The sequence below is a fragment of the Mesoplodon bidens genome (genome assembly GCF_964165515.1).
Source record: "Mesoplodon bidens genome assembly, chromosome: 2".
Classification (NCBI taxonomy): domain Eukaryota; kingdom Metazoa; phylum Chordata; class Mammalia; order Artiodactyla; family Ziphiidae; genus Mesoplodon; species Mesoplodon bidens.
The window spans coordinates 106,977,681-106,996,330 of NC_138177.1; the positions used below are offsets into that span (position 1 = coordinate 106,977,681).

Here is an 18,650-nt window from a genome sequence, read left to right on the forward strand (position 1 = left end):
TGAAGCAATTTACCTGCTACCCCCACCACCACCACTGTGACTGTCCATGCCATATGACTGGTTTAGGTAGGAGTCCATGGATCTTTGACCCCCACAGGATCCATGGCCATAGTCACGATCCATCCCTACAAAGAGTTTAAAAAGAAAAAAATTAAATGACGCTCACCTTTACTGGCACTCAAAAGAAGAATTTTTAGATAAATATCCTTGAATGTCAGACCTCCATAAGATCCGGGGCCATAATCACGATCCATTCCTAAAAGAGTCAATAGCAAAAGGTCAGGAAGATACTATTCTCTTCAGGAATCTTTGCATAAAACACAAGATATTCATACCAATCATCTGAGATGATAATTCATCATTAACATTTAAGCTAAAGTCACAATAGACACTGAAGGAAAAAACACACAGATTATAATCTACTGAAAAATCAGATTTGCTAATGAAACCTAATTTTTCAAAGAAAAACATTATCAACTAAAAAGTTCTATATTAAAATTATCTTCAATATAGCCAATGTTTATTTGACTAGGGTACTACCATAAGGCCCTGTGTTAGGTGCTACATGGTACATAATTAATAATTCCTATTGTCAAGAAAAGTCAGTATTTAATAATGTCAAAAGGAAAAATTTTTGTTACAAGTATAGTCTTCTACATCTAACTCCTCTCAAAGTGTCTAAAAACTCAGAAGCAGCCACACTGTAAATTAGCCCAATTGAAATTAGTTCATATTACTAACTGAAATAGGTATCTTTAAAAAGTAAAATCAGGGCCTCCCTGGTGGCGCAGTGGTTGAGAGTCCGCCTGCCGATGCAGGGGATACGGGTTCGTGCCCCGGTCCGCGAGGATCCCACATGCCGCGGAGCGGCTGGGCCCGTGAGCCATGGCCGCTGAGCCTGCGCGTCCGGAGCCTGTGCTCTGCAACGGGAGAGGCCACAACAGTGAGAGGCCGGCATACCGCAAAAAAAAAAAAAGTAAAATCAGAGTAGGGCCAATCTGTGGTACTGTGCCTATAAATAATGACTCAACAAATATTTAAATCCTCAAATACTTTGAATAAAGGGAATGAATGTGAATTCTAGCAATGCAGACACTAAAAGAATTATGATACAATCGAGGCACTTAAGTATATTTTATTACACTGTAATTCCACTTACATCCCAACCTCTGACATGAAAAACAAATACAACAGAAGAGGTAATAAAATGAATTTACTATGATTATAAAATTGAAAAAATTCAAAAACCATTCAGAATGTGTTTCCTATAAAGTCCTTTAAGATCCTTCATTTATCACCCTCTTCAAGTTTCATGCACTAATAAATGTAAGAATATACACGGAGCAAATACATTAATTTTTATTTTTTAAAAACGCTAAATTTTAATTATAATCATATAAATATGATTTCTGGTCCTAACAACAAAATCTTGCAACTTTAAACCTGAAAGCAACCTAAATGATCAAATTTAATCGTTTCATTTTATAGATTATAGAACTAAAAAGTCCAAAGAGATGAAACGATTTTCCCAAAGTCTCATAAATAACCACCCCTCTAGTTTCATGCTGTCGCTTCTACATGAAACACTCTCTTCTACCACCCCAAATATCAGCTTGTTGAAATTTTCTAATCTTTTAAAGTCCATTTCAAATACTAATCCTTTCAAGAACATTTTTTTTTTTTTTTTTTTTTTGCGGTACGCGGGCCTCTCACTGTTGTGACCTCTCCTGTTGCGGAGCACAGGCTCCGGACGCGCAGGCTCAGCGGCCATGGCTCACGGGCCCAGCCGCTCCGCGGCATGTGGGGTCCTCCCGGACCGGGGCACGAACCCGAGTCCCCTGTATCGGCAGGCGGACTCTCAACCACTGCGCCACCAGGGAAGCCCTCAAGAACATTTTTACTGATGTTGTCTCAGTTGATTATCATCTTTCTTTTGAATATCTACAAAACTCTGTAGCTCTTACATGGTATTTATGATACTCTGCCTTATACAGTATTCTGCTATTTGTGGCCTCATTTTTTTTTTTTTTTTTGGCTGTGCCACACGGCATACGGAGATCTTAGTTCCCCAACCAGGGGTGGAACCTGTGTCCTCTGGAAGTGTGAAGTCTTAACCACTGGACTGCCAGGGAAGTCCTGTGGCCTCATTTTAAATGTACACTAGACTTGGGGTCAGGGTCTAATTTTTCACAAATTTTTTATGCACCCTAGGACAGAAGTTTTCAATAGCCTGTTGACTACTGAGAGTTGCCAGGACCCCTTCAGAGGGTCCATAAGATCAAACTATTTTTATAAATAGTACTAAGATATTATCTGCCTTTTTCACAGTGTTGAAAATTTTTTTGCACTGAAGATGCAAAAGCACTGGTGGATAAAACTGTTGGTGCTATAGCACAAATCAAGGCAGTGACACCAGACCACACTAGTAGTTGTACTGCACACTTGCAGTAAAAAATAATAAAATAAAAATGCCATCATTGCTTAAAGAATGCCCTTGATGAAGCAGTAAGAATTATTAATTTTATTAAATCATGACCTTTGAGTACACTCTCTTTATGATATTCTGCTCAGTAAAATGGAAAGTATATGTAAAGCAATTTTGCTGCATATCAGTGCATAAAGTTCCATTAAGTGCCATAGTTCTCTCCAGGAAAAGCCATTGAATTAGCCACTTTTTACAAGGGATACTATTTTTACTAAAAGGAAAGACTGACATTCAAAAACTATGGCTTTCAGACTTGAGCATCTGGCAGACACTTTCTCAAAAATGAAGTGAAACTCACTTCAAAGAAAACAGGTGACAATATTTGTTGCCAAAGATGAAATCCAAGCTCTCACGTGAAAATTAGAATTTTATAAAACTTGAGCTTGACAGCTTCCCAATACTTAAAGGTTTGTCTGATAAAACTGATACTAGTATTACTGAATATGACTTTTTTACATTGTACAATAAAATCTGTCAATATTTGGAAAATCTGAATAACTCAATAAACCAGTACTTTTCAAATAACTAATGCCTGATATTACAGGATCATAAATCGTAAAAAGATCCATTCAAAAAAGGCATACAAATGCATTTTAATACAACAAAAAGTTTATCAATATACAGAAAGTACTGAGATATTTTACATTGTTTTTTGTTCATACTAAGACTTCAAGTCAAGTTCATACTAAGACTAAGACAGCATACCTCAATTCACTCTCCACACTGCAAGTGCTCAATAGTCATAAGTGGTTAGTGTCTACCATATCAGATAACACAGTTCTAGACTGATAAAATAGTTATCTGTCTTTAGAGTTGGTAATTATACAATATAATTTGCTCATATCTCATATAGGGGACAATTTCAACATTAAAATAAAGTTTTCAAAATAAAAAGCTTTCCTCTAAAGGCCTCATATTAAAATGTAATTTTAGAGTTAGGTTCAGTTAGGTACACAAAACAAAAAAACTTGTATTTTGTTATTTCTGCTCATTTCTATTTTAAGTCAGCAGAGGCTGCTTCTGGATACTAAATCTTTCAGTTTTTTGATTCTGTGTGTTTTTATTTCACTACAGAGTCATAAATTACTAACATTTATTGAACACTCACCTTGTGCCAGGCACTGTGGAGTACACAAAAATTAATAGAGCTATCTTTATATAACAATGACTTGGGCTTACTGTTCACACTACTGTTACTATTCAGTTAATTAAAAAGGAAAAGAGGAAAAGTCTTTATACGTATTGCATATAATCAGTGTGATTACAGGGATATAGATTCTATAAGATGACCATTTATATATAAACAATATTCTTCCAGGTTACCGAATGAATTTAAAAATCACTTTAAAAATAAAGTTGTAAGACTATAACATACCTTTACTATTAATATTAAATGAGAACAAGGATATACTGTACAACACAGGGAATACAGCCAGTATTTTACAATAACTATAAATGGAATATAACCTTTAAAAATTGTGAAGCACTGTTATACACCTGAAACATATAGTATTCCATCAACTATTTCTGGATTAAAAAAGTATATTAAATGAAAGTAACTCACTCAAAAATTAAACTGACATATTTTAAATCAAATCTGTTCTATTGTTTTGATTATGCTATCATATAAATGATAAGCTCAACAAATGTTAAAACTCATGTATAATTAAATCACAAGATAAGAGCTGTGGAGCAGTATGAAAAAACAACTGGCTTATGATCAAAATAACTAACAAGTTGTATGACACTAAGTCATGAATGAGACCACTTTTTACCACCTCCACACTACTAGCATCATGGTGCAGGCCACCAGCATCTCTCATCTACATTATTGCAACAGCCTCCCAACTGGTTTTCCTGCTTCCACTTCTGCTCCCTTTCTGTTTATTGTGAAGAAAATAGCTAGAAGAATTCTGTTAAAATGTAAGTTACATTATGTTTAATGCTCAGTACTTTCCAATGGCTTCCCATCTTACTCCAAGTAAAAGCTAAAGCCTTAAGATAATCTATAAGGCCCTACACCAGTGGCCCTTACCCACGGGCAATTTTGCCCCCCAGAGGACATTTGGTAATGTCTGAAAACATTTCTGGCTGTCACCAAAATGGGTAGTGGGTGCTACCTGCATCAAATGACACAGGCCAAGGATGCTGCTAAAACATTCCACAATGCACAGCACATTCCCCGACAAAGAAAAATTATCTAGGCCAAAATGTCAACAGTGCCAAAGTTGAGAAATCCTGCCCATTACCTCTTAACTTTATCTACCCCACTGCCTCTTAATTTCATCATCTATGGTCTCCCCTTACTCCACTCTAGCTATACTAGGTCCCTTGCTGTTCCTAGACTACAACAGGCATATATCTATTTTTGCACCTGCTATTCCCTCTGCCTGGAATGCTCTTCTGTATCTGTGTTGCTCACACCCTCAACTCTTTCAGGTCTTCACTTTCTATTGCTTCCTAGATATAAGCAAATTGTCTTTGACTTTCAGTGCCTTCTGGCTACACCTCACTATTCTAACCTTGTTTTAAGATTACTCAGCAAAAATCATCTGCCGTAGTCAAGCCCAGCTTCTTAAGTCTCTCTGAAGCACAGTGTACTCAGCCCTACCTTTGTTCCTGCTTTCCCTCTAACCAAAATGCTTTCCCTTTTTTTGTCTGCTATTTATATAAGAAGAATTATTTTAAAGCAAGAAGGAAATATGAAGACACTGGAAATACAACTTCCTTCCAAGAAATCTGTAGCTTGACATGTTTTCCAGTGTCTTCTACTTCATTTCAGTCACTGGAAAATACAACACTAACAATCAATGCATTGTTGGCTTCAACTGGTAACTACTACACACCTTTTATTTCCTAAAGTCTACAGCATTCTTCCCCTAGATAGCTTCATGGCTTGCATCCTCATCTCCCTCAAATCTATGCTCAAAAGTTACCCCTTTAGTGAGGCTTTCCCTAGCTAATCTCTTTAAAATTGTAACACACACGTGTGCGCGCGCACACACACACCCTGCCCTGTGTTATTATTCTCCTAGCAATTGCAATAGTACAATATATATTACTTCTTGTTTACTGTCTATTTCACCCCACTAGACTGTACACTTCACAAAGGCAGGAATATCTGTCCATTTTGTTCACTGCTATATTGCTAGCTCCAAGAACAGTATCTGATACATAGCACTCAATAAATATCTGTTGAAGTCAAATTACATCCCTGAAATTAAGTTCCTCATTTATAAAATGTAGATAACTCAGACCTCAAAGTGGTGTCAAGCAGTGGTATTTACCTAAAGGTGCTTTCCAAAATCATTCAAAGTAGTTCTTTAAAACTTACACAGTTGGGACCATTTACCCTAAAAATTAAGATTCAAGGGGACTAGAGTATGACCTAAACAGACACACTTTGAAACAGCTCCACAGGGAAGTCTAACAATCACCCTTAAATGAGAACCACTGTTGGAACTAAAATTAAGAGAAAAATAAGTCATAACATTAGTAAAAAACTAATTTGAAAAGATATATGCACCCCCATTTTCACTGCACCATTATTTACAATAGCCAAGATATGGAATAACCCAAGTACCCATCTATAGATTAATGGATAAAGATAATGTGATGTGATATATATGTATGTATATATATGTATGTATATACATGAAATATTACTTAGCCATGAAAAAGAATGGCTTGCCTTTGCAACATGGATAGACCTTGAGGGCATATGCTAAGTGAAATAAATCAGACAAAGAAAGATAAATATTGTATGATTTCACTTATATGTAGAATCTAAAAAAAACAAATCAAATCAAAACAAAACAAAAAAGCCAAGCTTGTGGATATAACAGATTGGTGGTTGCCAGAGAAGGGGGGTAGGTATAGGAGTGGGTGAAATGGGTGAAGGGAGTCAGAAGGTACAAACTTCCAGTTATAAAATAAACAAGTCATGGGGATGTAATGTATAGCACAGTGACTATAGTTAGTAATAGTGTATTGCATATTTGACAGTTGCTAAGAAAGTAAATCTTAAAAGTTCTCATTACAGGAAAACTATGTATGGTGATAGATGGTAACTAGACTTATTGTGGTGATCATTTCACAATGGATACAAGTATGGGATCATTATGTTGTACACCTGAAATATAATGCTATATGTCAAGTATACTTCAATTAAAAATAAAGTGCGGGCTTCCCTGGTGGCACAGTGGTTGGGAGTCTGCCTGCTAATGCGGGGGACGCGGGTTCGGGCCCTGGTCTGGGAGGATCCCGCATGCCGCGAAGCAGCTAGGCCCGTGAGCCACAACTACTGAGCCTGCGCGTCTGGAGCCTGTGCTCCTCAACAAGAGAGGCCGCAACAGTGAGAGGCCCGCGCACCGCGATGAAGAGTGGCCCCCGCTTGCCGCAACTAGAGAAAGCCCTCGCACAGAAACGAAGACCCAACACAGCCAAAAATAAATAAATAAATAAATTTTTAAAAATAAAAAAAAAATAAAGTGCATGTTTTAAAAAGGTCATAACATTAGTAACAGAAATTTCTGAAGCTCTTTTTACAACACTGTACATTAAGAAAATAAACCTCTGGCCCTCTATGATTCTGCATCTCAAAGCCCTATATTTAGGCATTAAATTCAACTCTCTGTTACATCCTACTGGAGATCATGGCCTTCTATTATTCCAAACCTCTTTGGTAAAAGTACTAGTCCTACTGATTCCAGTTTAAAATCCTGGATTCATTTTTATTCATCCTTCTCAATTTTCTACTCACTACTAAGCAGCCTGAAAGTTCTGCTAATTTGCTCAAGAAATAGCTTAATATTTTTTAAATTACTATCATCACCTCCCAAGTTCAAGGTCTAAAATCCTTACACCTGAATTTACGAAACAGCCTTCTTGATAATTTTCCAGTTTTCAATCTAACCTACATGTGGATGCAAATTCAACTTCTGGTAATTTTATTATATCACTCTGCTGCTCGAAAATATATTTTTCAGCACTCAATATACATTGACTACTTCCTATATGGTTAACCTTTTTAGTCAACATCAAATTCAAAGTTTCTCTAAATTCTTAGATATGATAAATAGAAATTAACTGAATGTTAATTATTCCCATAAAATGACATGGTCTTCTTTACGTAGTAGTACATTTACTTCAGTTTTATTTAGTGAATATATTACATCCTGTACAACAGATGAATTTTGCATTTCTCTGGCAATTAGGATATTTAATTCCACTCCCTGGTGTCATTCATATAATGCTTTTTAACCTCTTCGAATTGTTCCATGTTCTTTTTGTGTTATTATCCTGTCTGGTAAAGCCTTAACTCTAATAACTATCAAAACACCACCCCAACTGTATGCTGCATACCTCTTATGATTTTACCTAGCTCTGTAGTCACAATTCTAATGTCATGCTTATGTCAATAAACAATCAGGCTTCTTTATGTGCTCCTCTAGACAGTTCTTTATATACTAACACATTTGGACATATTAAAGCAAATGACCTCAAAAACAAGGTCAAAATGTTACAAAAGAAGCAGTATAAAACAAAGCCAATAATCCACTTAATCTACTTTACTCAATACCAAAACCTCTAATTCAACAAAAATAACTCAGCTAGCTGCTTGTTAAGTCATCACTCAGTGCAGTCAGGGCCTTTTGGAATAAATTAAAGGATTCATAATTCAAATAAAACAGAGTCAAATTAACCTCAATAGTCCTAAGTTTTTCTGATTCCAAATTCTCTAACACAAATAATATAGATATTATAACAACATTAACACTGATACATCAAGAGACCAAACAATGACTGAAACAAGGCACAATTCCCTTTTTACATTGGTAGTTTATATGGATGAAGAGAAAAACTGAAATGCATTCCCTTAACTTATTTCAGAGCAAATGAAAGAGGATACTCACCATTAAAGCTCTGATAAGTATTTCTGCAAGCAGAATGTGTGTAATCTATGAAGACACATTTAACAGAAAGGAATTAGTGCAATATTAGCAAAAATCTGAAATTATATACCCATCTACTAAAAACAAACACAATTTTTAAAATGCCATTAATGCAATTATCTGCAAAAATAGGGTGTAAATAATTATAAATATTTCATATGGGAAAATACATATCCCTTTCTTTTCACTATCTCCTCAAATGGCAAGTTTATCATCCAAATCATGGTAATGTAAAAAGTTTATAAAACCTAATATATAATAACATCCAAAAAAGGGGATCCAGTACTGATTTATATGGAGTAACAAAAAGGAAGGCAAATATATTATGTATCAAATAATGCAAAAAGCAGGGACATCTGAGAATTGATTCTATGTAATATATAATTTTTTCCAAGTTAATATTTCTTTTAGCACTTAATTTGCTCTCTAAAGATTTCAAGATCTTATCTGAGAAATGTATATACATACATGTATATATGTGTGGTGCTATATCTACCCAGGATGTGGCATCATCACCAAAAAATCATATTGATAATTTCTCTGTCAAAACGAATTCGGCAATTGTTAAATCCTTTAGTTAATTTTACTAATAAATATTGAAAGAAAAGAATTCAACAGAGTGGTCATTTGGATACAACAGAATCCAACTACACTACACAGGATTAGTCAAAGTCCAACTAAAACAAAAAAAACACCAGAGTGTGCTACTGTTAATAACTAAACCTCCTGTTTCAAAGTAACTTAAAACTATCCACAAAAAGGTTATTCCAATCCCCTTTCATATACTTAGATTTGATAGCTTTAACTCTTTGTGGCATGAAATCAAATCAAAGATCAAAAGATCATTTAGTCGGACTCACAGCACATTCAAAGATAATTCTGGGGGTTGGGTTAGAGGCTTAGGTAGTGAACTGATTTTATTTAGAAATGCCTGGTTACTCAGGACTAAATTCAGTTTATTCACACCCCTTCTCATGTCTCCCTAATTCTGTCATTACGTACTCATTTTACCTTGACACCCGTTCCTATAAAGTTGGCCAAGATTTGAAGACAAGTTGAAAACCAAATTAATTTTACTTCGTGAGCCTATGAAAATGCTTTAAAGAACTGGCCTGAGAGACGACTGAAAGGTACTGCTAAAATACGGTTTATTTAAATAGCAAGTCCAACCCAGGCGGTTGTGCACAGGTCTGAATTTGAAGGGCATGTGATGCTGTGCCAGAATTCTGACTAACTTAAGTCCCATCCGTACACCGTCCAGAGATAAATGCTTCGGTTCACAGACATATTTCAAATTAGGGATTAAGGCCCGGGCAATGTTTGTTGGTGGATAAATATCCCAGTTTGCTAACCAGAAATACCTTACTCTCCATTCCGGATAGAGATCTACCTATACAGATGCCCTTTAAACTCATCTTAAACTAAGACAACCAGGAACACGACCATGAACAAGCCTCTGAAAATCCTATCTGGCGAGAAGTAACCTGGGTTTGGGGATTGACTAAAAGGACGATCTGGGTCGCTGCCCACGGCGCGAGTGCGAGCCGCGGCAAGGGAGGCCCGCTTGCCGCTTAGCCCGAGACCGGGAAGTTGGAAGCGTCCGGGCAATTTCCACGCAGCGGGGCGGGGACCAGTCTGGGGCCGAGTCCGGAGGCCGCGGCGCTTTGGGCGCGTCCTTACCCACACCGAGGCTGGCGCGGAACTCCAGGGTCGCAGGCCACAGGGGGCGCCGGGCCGGGGGATCGGGCGCGCGGGTCCCCACTGAGGCCGACTCCGGGCACCGGGCCCGCAGCGGGCGGGCGGCCTCCGGGCCCACAGAACAAAGCCCACACGGCCATCTTGAGACGGTAAACAGACCCCCGGGGCAGGCCACCCCGCCTCTCGCCGCCGCAGCGACCAGCCAGAGGCCGCGCTTACCGTCCTCGAAGTCCATGGCGGAGGCTCGGGGCCGACGGCCTCGGTGGCGCTGGGGTGAGCTGCGGCGGGAGGCGAGCGTCCGTGACCCGCGGTTACACACAGCCAGTAAACGCGACCAAGAGCAGCGTTACCGGCCCGGGAGCCGCAGGCCAGAGTGAGGCTGGGGGGCGGGGCCGGCCGGCGCTGCCGGCGTCGCAGCGCGGCCTTCGATTGGCTGGCGCGGGCTGGTGGGCGGGCCCTGGAGTGGGGGCGGGAAGCAGGTCTGCTGTCACGCTCCCAGGTGCTGACCCTCTCGGAGCGGACGAGGGGTAAGGAAGGTGGAAAATAAAGGAGCCCCAGAGACTGGCCGGAGTCGTGGGAAAGAGAGCTGGGTGTTCTGCAAGGTCTGCCTGCAGCCCGCCATGTTTGATTCTGGCAAGAGCGAAAGGATCTGGTTGGAATACCTTCCTCCTGCCCGAACTAATATATTATACCACGTGCCGACATTTTGCTTTTTATTGGCTGGTGATGACTGATCGGAAAATGTTAAAATCCTTATGGAGTTTCTGTCATGGAGACGCAGAAGTCCAGGACGTTTTTAGAACTCTGTGAGCAGAGGAGAACAGATTGCTAAATAGGAAACAATTATGAGTATGATCCAAGACAGGCCATGATCAAGTTCTGAGTTTCAAGGTGTAAAATAAAAATGCTGTAAAAGTTAACAGACGGGGAAGATTTGTGGCAGGAGTCATCCAGAACTTGAAGAACAACAACGGGCGAACGCACATACTTATTAACATTGTATTATTGTCACTTTGGAAATAGTGTTGGGGACAGTGGGCAAGGTCATTCACCCACAAGGCAATGTGGAAAAAGACAACTGTTAGGTCATTCTAACCCTGGAGCAGCTTGAACTCCAGGTTAGAAAACATTTTTTTCATAGCGCAAATGGTGTCAACAATGAGTTGATCACAGGATAGGAAATCATGAATCAAGCCCTTTGCCCTTCTTTGGGGACCAAGCAGTTGCGGGAACCAAGTTCCGAGAAAGCAGCGCCTAGAAACAGGACTGAAGGAAAAACTCACAGGTATACTATGTTGCATTACTGTAGCCCCAAATCTGGGCAGGGCACTGTTTCTTCCTCATCACTTTCCTTCTCCACCCTGATTGATTCACCCAATTCTCCACCCTTTTATTGTTTTCTTTTTTTTTTCCCTCCTATACATGTTTTCTATTCACCGGAGTAGAACATGTTGAAAACTGAACTCATGATTTCCTTCCTCAAACCTGTTCATCCTCCTTTATTCTTTCATCTGTGTTAGTGGCGTCATGAGCAACCACCCACTACTAATCCTAGCCAGAAGCCTGCGACTCATCCAGGCTACTCCCCTTCTCCCATCCTCAATCCGTACTGAAGTCTCTCATCTGCTTACTACCTCCTAAAATGTCTTACATTTTCCCCCTGCTCTCCAACTCACTGCACTACCTGAGTTAGACTCTCATTATCTCTCTCCCAAACTATTGCCATAGCTTCCTAAATAATTTCTCTGCCCTTCCACCTTGACCTTCTCAGGCTTCTCAGGGCCACGGTGATCTAAAGGCAAATCTGAACATATCATGCGTCTCTATCACGGATTAGGTGAAGGCAAATCTCCTTAACATAGAGCACATCCAGCAGGGTCTAGCCACTGCCTGACCTGCCATCTTCCTACATTTCTCCCTCCTCCTCTCTCCCCTACTCTTTCCGTTTTGATTGGCAATTTTAAGCTGCTTGCAGTTTCCAAAACACCCCAATGCTTTTTTTTTTTTTTTTTTTTTTTTTTTTTTGCGGTACGCGGGCCTCTCACTGCTGTGGCCTCTGCTGTTGCGGAGCACAGGCTCCGGATGCGCAGACTCAGCGGCCATGGCTCACGGGCCCAGCCGCTCTGCGGCATGTGGGATCTTCCCGGACCGGGGCACGAACCCGTGTCCCCTGCATCGGCAGGCGGACTCTCAACCACTGCGCCACCAGGGAAGCCCCCAATGCTTTTTCATGTCACTGAACTTTTGCTTAGGTTTTTCTCTCTGTTTGGAACACCCCCTGGTTAACCCTACTCATCCTCAAAACACAGTTCAGAATTTATTTCCTTTGAAAAAACGCTCCCACATCCCACCCCCGCCCCCTAGACCAGAACTTCTCAAATATTAATGAGCATATGATTCACATTCAGTCAGTCTGGGTTGGAGCCGGAGAGTCTGCATTTCTCACAAGTTTCCAAGAGATGTTGCTGCTGGCAGTCAAACTAGACTTGGAATAGCAAGGCCCTGGGCCCTGGGCTCTATTAAAAGCCCCTCCTCTGAGTTCCCTGGACCAACCTCTGCTCCAGCACTATCTTCCTTGCATCAGATACTGTTTGGCTTTATGTCTCTCCACATTAAAAGTCCTTTGAGATTAGACCTAAGTCTTCTTTGTATCCTAAGTGCCAAGCACATAAGTTTAACAATTAAAACTGAGCTCTCCCTGAGGTTTTTAACTTTTCTTCTTGTTATCAAGGCAAAGGAATGATTTTGTAATCTGAGGTCTTCAGGTCTTGGCATAAGTGAAAGGAAATAAACATTGGGTCACTATTTGTATTTGTGTATCATGTGCACGCACGCATATGTATGCACTCACACACACACACACACACACACACACACACACACACACACACACCCCTACCTTACTCCCCTGAAAGAGAAAACTGCCAGACAAGGAACTCCTAACTCCAGAAGAAACCTGACCTCAGCACAAACGCCTGGAGAGCCAGAATACATGTGTCTCTTCCCTCCTTCCTTCCTCCTTCCCAAATAGGAAGTGTTCTTGAGGAGGCAGATGGCAGTGCTTGAGACACCCCGTAATACTTGAGAGACTATCACATCACCCCCTAATTAACTTATGGAACAAATATTGGATAAGCACCAACTATGTGCCAAACACCCTTTTCTTCATTGTTGTCTCTTTGCTGCCCCCCAGGGTCTGTACATTGCTAGGCTCAGATTTTTACCCTGAGGGGCCAATGTTCTGCACAAAGTCTTATATCATTTCATCCTCCACATACTTCTCAAGAGGTAGAAGGTTGGTAAACGCCAGGCTGGCAGAGTCCCTTGGAAAAGAAAAGAGAACAGGGTTTTCTAAGTGCAGAGGTTAAAGGATGTGTGGGCTGAGGCCAAGGAAAGATTGCAGGGGGAAGGAAAGTGAGGGGTCGCGCCCAAGACCTGATCCTGAGGGAGCTGTCAGAGAAGCCCCACCATCCCACTCTCCAGAACCTGAGAAGAGCTAGGTGAGCAGACTTCCTGAGGACGCAGGGACCTTTGTCCCTCATCTCCTAACCCTCCACCTACATATTTTCTGCCCCAGCAACACAGGGCCATCTGCTGCTCCCCGAGCAAGTCATGTAGTTTCACGTTTCTATGCCTTTGCTTACCTTGTTCTCTCTGCTTCTATGCTGTTTCCTCCCCTCCTCTGCCATTCTTCAAGGTTCAATATTGATGTTACCTCTTTCTAAACCCCTCCCTAACTCTTAGTCAAAATCCCCTTCCCTCTATGTTACCTTAATAGCAGTTATCGCAGTTGAGTTTTTGTTATAGTTAGTTAGTTACTTCTTTGTCTAGCTACTTTTTCATATTCTTTGGGTATGGAGACCCTTCTTTGCACCCCTTTATAAGGCCTATGTGTAGGACATTGTCACTATATATTAAAGGAGAGGCTCATTAGCCAATTAGCCACTGAAGAAAAGATTCAGACAAATTGGATGTCCAGAGCTTCATCCAAAACCACAGCATCCTACAATTATTTTGGAGAGTAAGTGACAGTGGAGTTACAAAAGGGAGTCCTAATTTCACAATGTTTTCCTAATTAGCTCCAAATAATTCTTCCTCCCTCTATGCTTTAGGGAATTCACAAATACTTGCAAAAGTCAAGAACTAAGAATTACTATCTTATAGCAAAGCAGCTAAACTCAATATAAACAAAGTAATTCCTACTGAGGGCTCTGAGGACTTATCAAGGAGATCTGGTTACAGAACCACAACAGTGGAAATCTGCTGAAAGCAACCGGTAGGACAGCACTAAGTGGACGTGTTTTATACATATGGGAAGATATCTCTCCCTGATTCTCATATACGACTTTGAAAAGATGCAAGAGTCTCTAAAAGCTAAAAGAAATAGCAATTAAAATAATAAAGCAACCGTTATTAAGCCCTATATATTAATAAATGTTCCAAAGCACTTTACATGTATTAACTCATTTTATCTGCCCAGTAATTCTATGATGTAGGTACCATTATGGCCACTACTTTAGAAAACTGAGACCCAGGGAGGTGAAGTTGCTTGCCCAAGGTCACACCCCTAAAAGAAGAGTAGAGATGTTTCAAACTCAGGCAGCCAGGTTCCAGAGCCCAAGCTTCGGAAGTGCCTATGGTTGCCTACTGAGTAGCAGTGATATGCTAGGAATTTGGTGGACACTTTACATGCCTTATTTCTAATCCTAACAAAAAAGATAGGCTATATCCTTTTCCAAATAAGACAAATTAAAAAGAAAGTTACTCATCCAAGAACACATAACGAGTAATTGCTGGTTCCATATTTTTTTAAAAAAAAATTTTGAGGTGGGCTTCCCTGGTGGCGCAGTGGTTGAGCATCTGCCTGCCGATGCAGGGGACACGGGTTCGTGCCCCGGTCTGGGAAGATCCCACATGCCGCAGAGCGACTGGGACCGTGAGCCATGGCCGCTGAGCCTGCGTGTCTGGAGCCTGTGCTCCGCAATGGGAGAGGCCACAACACTGAGAGGCCCGCGTACCGCAAAAAAAAAAAAAAAAAAAAAAAATTTCAGGTATAGTTGATGTACAATATTATATAAACTGGTTTCATATTCAGGATAAATATTATATAGTCATGCTTGGGTCTGTTGGTATATGGATTCAACCTTGTAGACCCAGCATCATCATCAGGGTCCTCAGGTTAAAAAGGGGGCGTGGGAAGGGGTTTGCTAACCTATCATTTGCGTAATTGCACATAATGTGGTCAAAGAAACTGCATACCAAAAGAAGTGATCAAGAAGGCACTTTGTTCTATGTTTTAGGCCTTCCTCAGATTAGAAAAACTCCATTAGTTTCATATGCATTTCCTCCCCCCAAAATGGAGGTAAAATTTTAAATGCAAAAGTGCTTTCAAAACGTAATAATTACCTCCCTTCCTTAGGTACATATTATATAAAGTTTACACTTCTGGAAAATGAGGTTTATTCCCTTACAGGGGCTCAATTAAACCTCTGAATTATTGCCACTCATTTTATCTATTAATGTGTTATAGTCCATCATAAATTTTAATTTCCTAAGTAAATTGAGAGCAAGCTGTCTGTGACATCTGTCAACCCCACTGATGGCCAGAATTGATTTGGTGGATCTGCTCTGCTGGAAAGGTGTCCTCTTTCTTCCTGGCTCTGCCACATGTGTCTGTCCCAAAGCTGCATGCTTCATTGAAGAGGATGATTTTCTTAGATAGAGGAGGACAAGGATCTATAAGGAGTCAGGTTCTTCTGCTGGAATATCCAAGGCATGTTAAGTAGGTTATCCTGCCTGGGATAGATAATGAGCCACTTGAAGGTGGAGATTTCATCTTTATTTCTCCAGCCCCCTAGCACAATACCCCTGGCACGTGGTAGACTCTAAAATGTTTGTGGAATAAATAAAAAGGAAACAAATCCACAGTCAGATCCAGTATTAAGATAGATTCAATTCTACATTAAGGTGACACATATTAATAAAAATACAGACATGCAAAATTCAAACTTGCACACATACAATTTAACTCCCTTCTTTAGAGTCCTTACCCAAACACATAATTTACGAACAGAAAAAAGGCACAATCCTGGGAAAGCCAGTAGAGGGCACCACACACCAAATATAGTCAAAATTCGGCTGCAGAAATTGAGCACATGTTCTAGATACTGCTGGTCTGAGTGTTCCAAATAGAAACAGGGTAGAGAATATTCCTGTGGGCTGGTGCTCTACAGGTACCTGAATTTCTATTCTGGTTTAATTGTGGATATAAATTTCCCTGTTTGCCTCATTTCACTAGGTTTCATTTTTAGAGATGACTTTTAAAGGATGAATCAAAGGATGAAAAAGCTTATTATAATGGTATATTTGAAAAGCAGGATATGAAATTGTGTATGGAATCTGACAAGAGCAATGTCAATAATTTTTTTAAAAGACAAAGTATGAAAATAAAATGGAAAGAAAAATCCCAAAACATGAACAGTGATTCTTTGTGTGATGACTTTTTATATGCACAGAGACATACCTATTTGTTCTCCTATAGTCTCCAAATTTCTTGAGCACTTCTATAATGTAAAATATATAGTTTATACAAAACAAGTGGTAATATTTATTAATAATTAGTGTTTATAAAAATTTCTCCTTAGCCAAATGTTGTATTCATTTTCATAGTAGATATAGTTACTGTTAGGGGTAGGGAAAGGAGCAGCTATTTTCCACTTAAGTAAGTGGTCCTCAAGCCTGTCTCTACTCTAGAATCATCTGGGTACTTTTAATAACTTCCAGTATCCAGGCCTCACTTTGGAGATGCTGATTTAATGATGAATCTAAAACTTTCACCAATGTTGATTTTCAAGACACTCATAAGAGATGCTATTGGAATAAGTTCCCTTCTGTTTCAGTAACTTGTATTTCTCAAGGAGATGTTGAATTTAGAAAAAAAACTTTATAGATTGAGTAACCACACATTAGTGGATCGATCCCTGTGTGTGAAATGGTATAACAACTACACCCTGAATCAGGGCTGGTACAGACACATATATATCTTTCAGCTCTAAAATCTGGCTTGATTCCACTATTCCCTCTAACTACCCTGCATCCTTGGGAGATAATTAGCTAATGACAGTAAAGGCTTTTAAACTGAAACATGTATAATGCTAAACACAGGAAACACACAAAGGATTTCACTGACTGCCAATATTTCTCAACCAGAGACAGTTGATGCATCTTTCAGCCAGGTTCTCTTTTGCAACTGAAATCTTCCTAATCTTTATTTCTACAAACAGAGTTCTCTTTTTTAAATGCCTTTCCTACAAATCAAAGACCTAAGAAGATTACCCCTTTATTCTCTCAGAAGTAAGGTTCCTGCCTCAACAAAACACCACATAGTAGTATGGTTTGGTGTGAATGATGTTTAGGCAGTTGATGGGTTTGCTTGGATCACTGAAGGCAAAAGAGGTCATACTGGGTGGTCCAGTATTAGTCCTGGCACCACATCATCTTTGGCTTTAAAGCAAATGATTTGTGCACATGGTAATAAATCAAGTAGTATAAAAGAACTTCCAGGGAAAAGCTATAGCCTTTCCTCTTTTCCTTGCTTAGTTAGCTCCAATCCCTTCTACAGAGGAAAACTGGTTTTATCTGGAGTGAGATCATTCAGTCTTTACTTCCAGTTCATTCTATATCTCTCTTCTTGGATTACCAACTTTAGTCAATATCAGTCAATTCACAGTATGAAAATCAGAATGTATCTCATACTACTCTTCTCTTCCCAATGTTTTATTTCCTCTATTGGAACTAAACGTGTACATTTTTAAAAAATAAATTTATTTATTTTAGGCTGCGTTGGGTCTTCATTGCTGCACGTGGACTTTCTCTAGTTGCGGCGAGCAGGGCCTACTCTTTATTGCAGCATGCAGGCTTCTCGTTGCAGTGGCTTCTCTTGTTGCGGAGCACGGGCTCTAGGTGCGTGGGCTTCAGTAGTTGTGGCACGCGGGCTCAGTAGTTGTGGCTTTCAGGCTCTAGAGCACAGGCTCAGTAGTTGTGGCACATGGGCTTAGTTACTCTGCTGCATGTTGCATCTTCCCGGACCAGAGACCGAACCCATGTCCTCTGCATTGGCAGGTGGATTCTTAACCATTGCGCCACCAGGGAAGTCCTAAACGTTTACATTTTTGAACAAGGACTCAAAATATATTTTTTAATAGTGTATCTATGCATTTCCTCTATAAAATGAAGGTATTGATCCCCCTTCCCATTCCTCCGCTTTTCCTTTCCCTTTTTTTTTTGTCAGCAACATTTAACCACTAACAAAATTGTTAATATTTACATTCAGTACTGCAATCATGAAAAATTCTTTCCTACTTTATCTATAGGTTGACTTTAGAAGTTAATAACCTACATACTTCCTTCCCAAGGGGACAGTATGAAAAGGTGGGAGCAAGGGGAAATTTTACATTGGAGAAACCTGGCAAACATTACCTCAACCAGGTTATCAAGGTCAGAAAGAGTGATAA

General features: G+C 39.8%; 1 protein-coding gene across 1 annotated transcript; it reads right to left on the reverse strand.

Annotated features, from left to right (window-relative positions):
• Positions 1-9: 9 nt before the first annotated feature.
• Positions 10-10,567, reverse strand: LOC308612095 (DBIRD complex subunit ZNF326-like; the record flags this gene model as incomplete). Its single annotated transcript, XM_081224348.1, has 4 exons — positions 10,357-10,567; positions 8,401-8,445; positions 221-256; positions 10-125 (listed from the first exon to the last, which is right to left on the reverse strand). The coding sequence occupies exons 1-4, from the start codon at positions 10,370-10,372 to the stop codon at positions 10-12; spliced, it is 213 nt and encodes a 70-aa protein (XP_081080474.1). The 5' UTR covers positions 10,373-10,567.
• Positions 10,568-18,650: the final 8,083 nt, after the last annotated feature.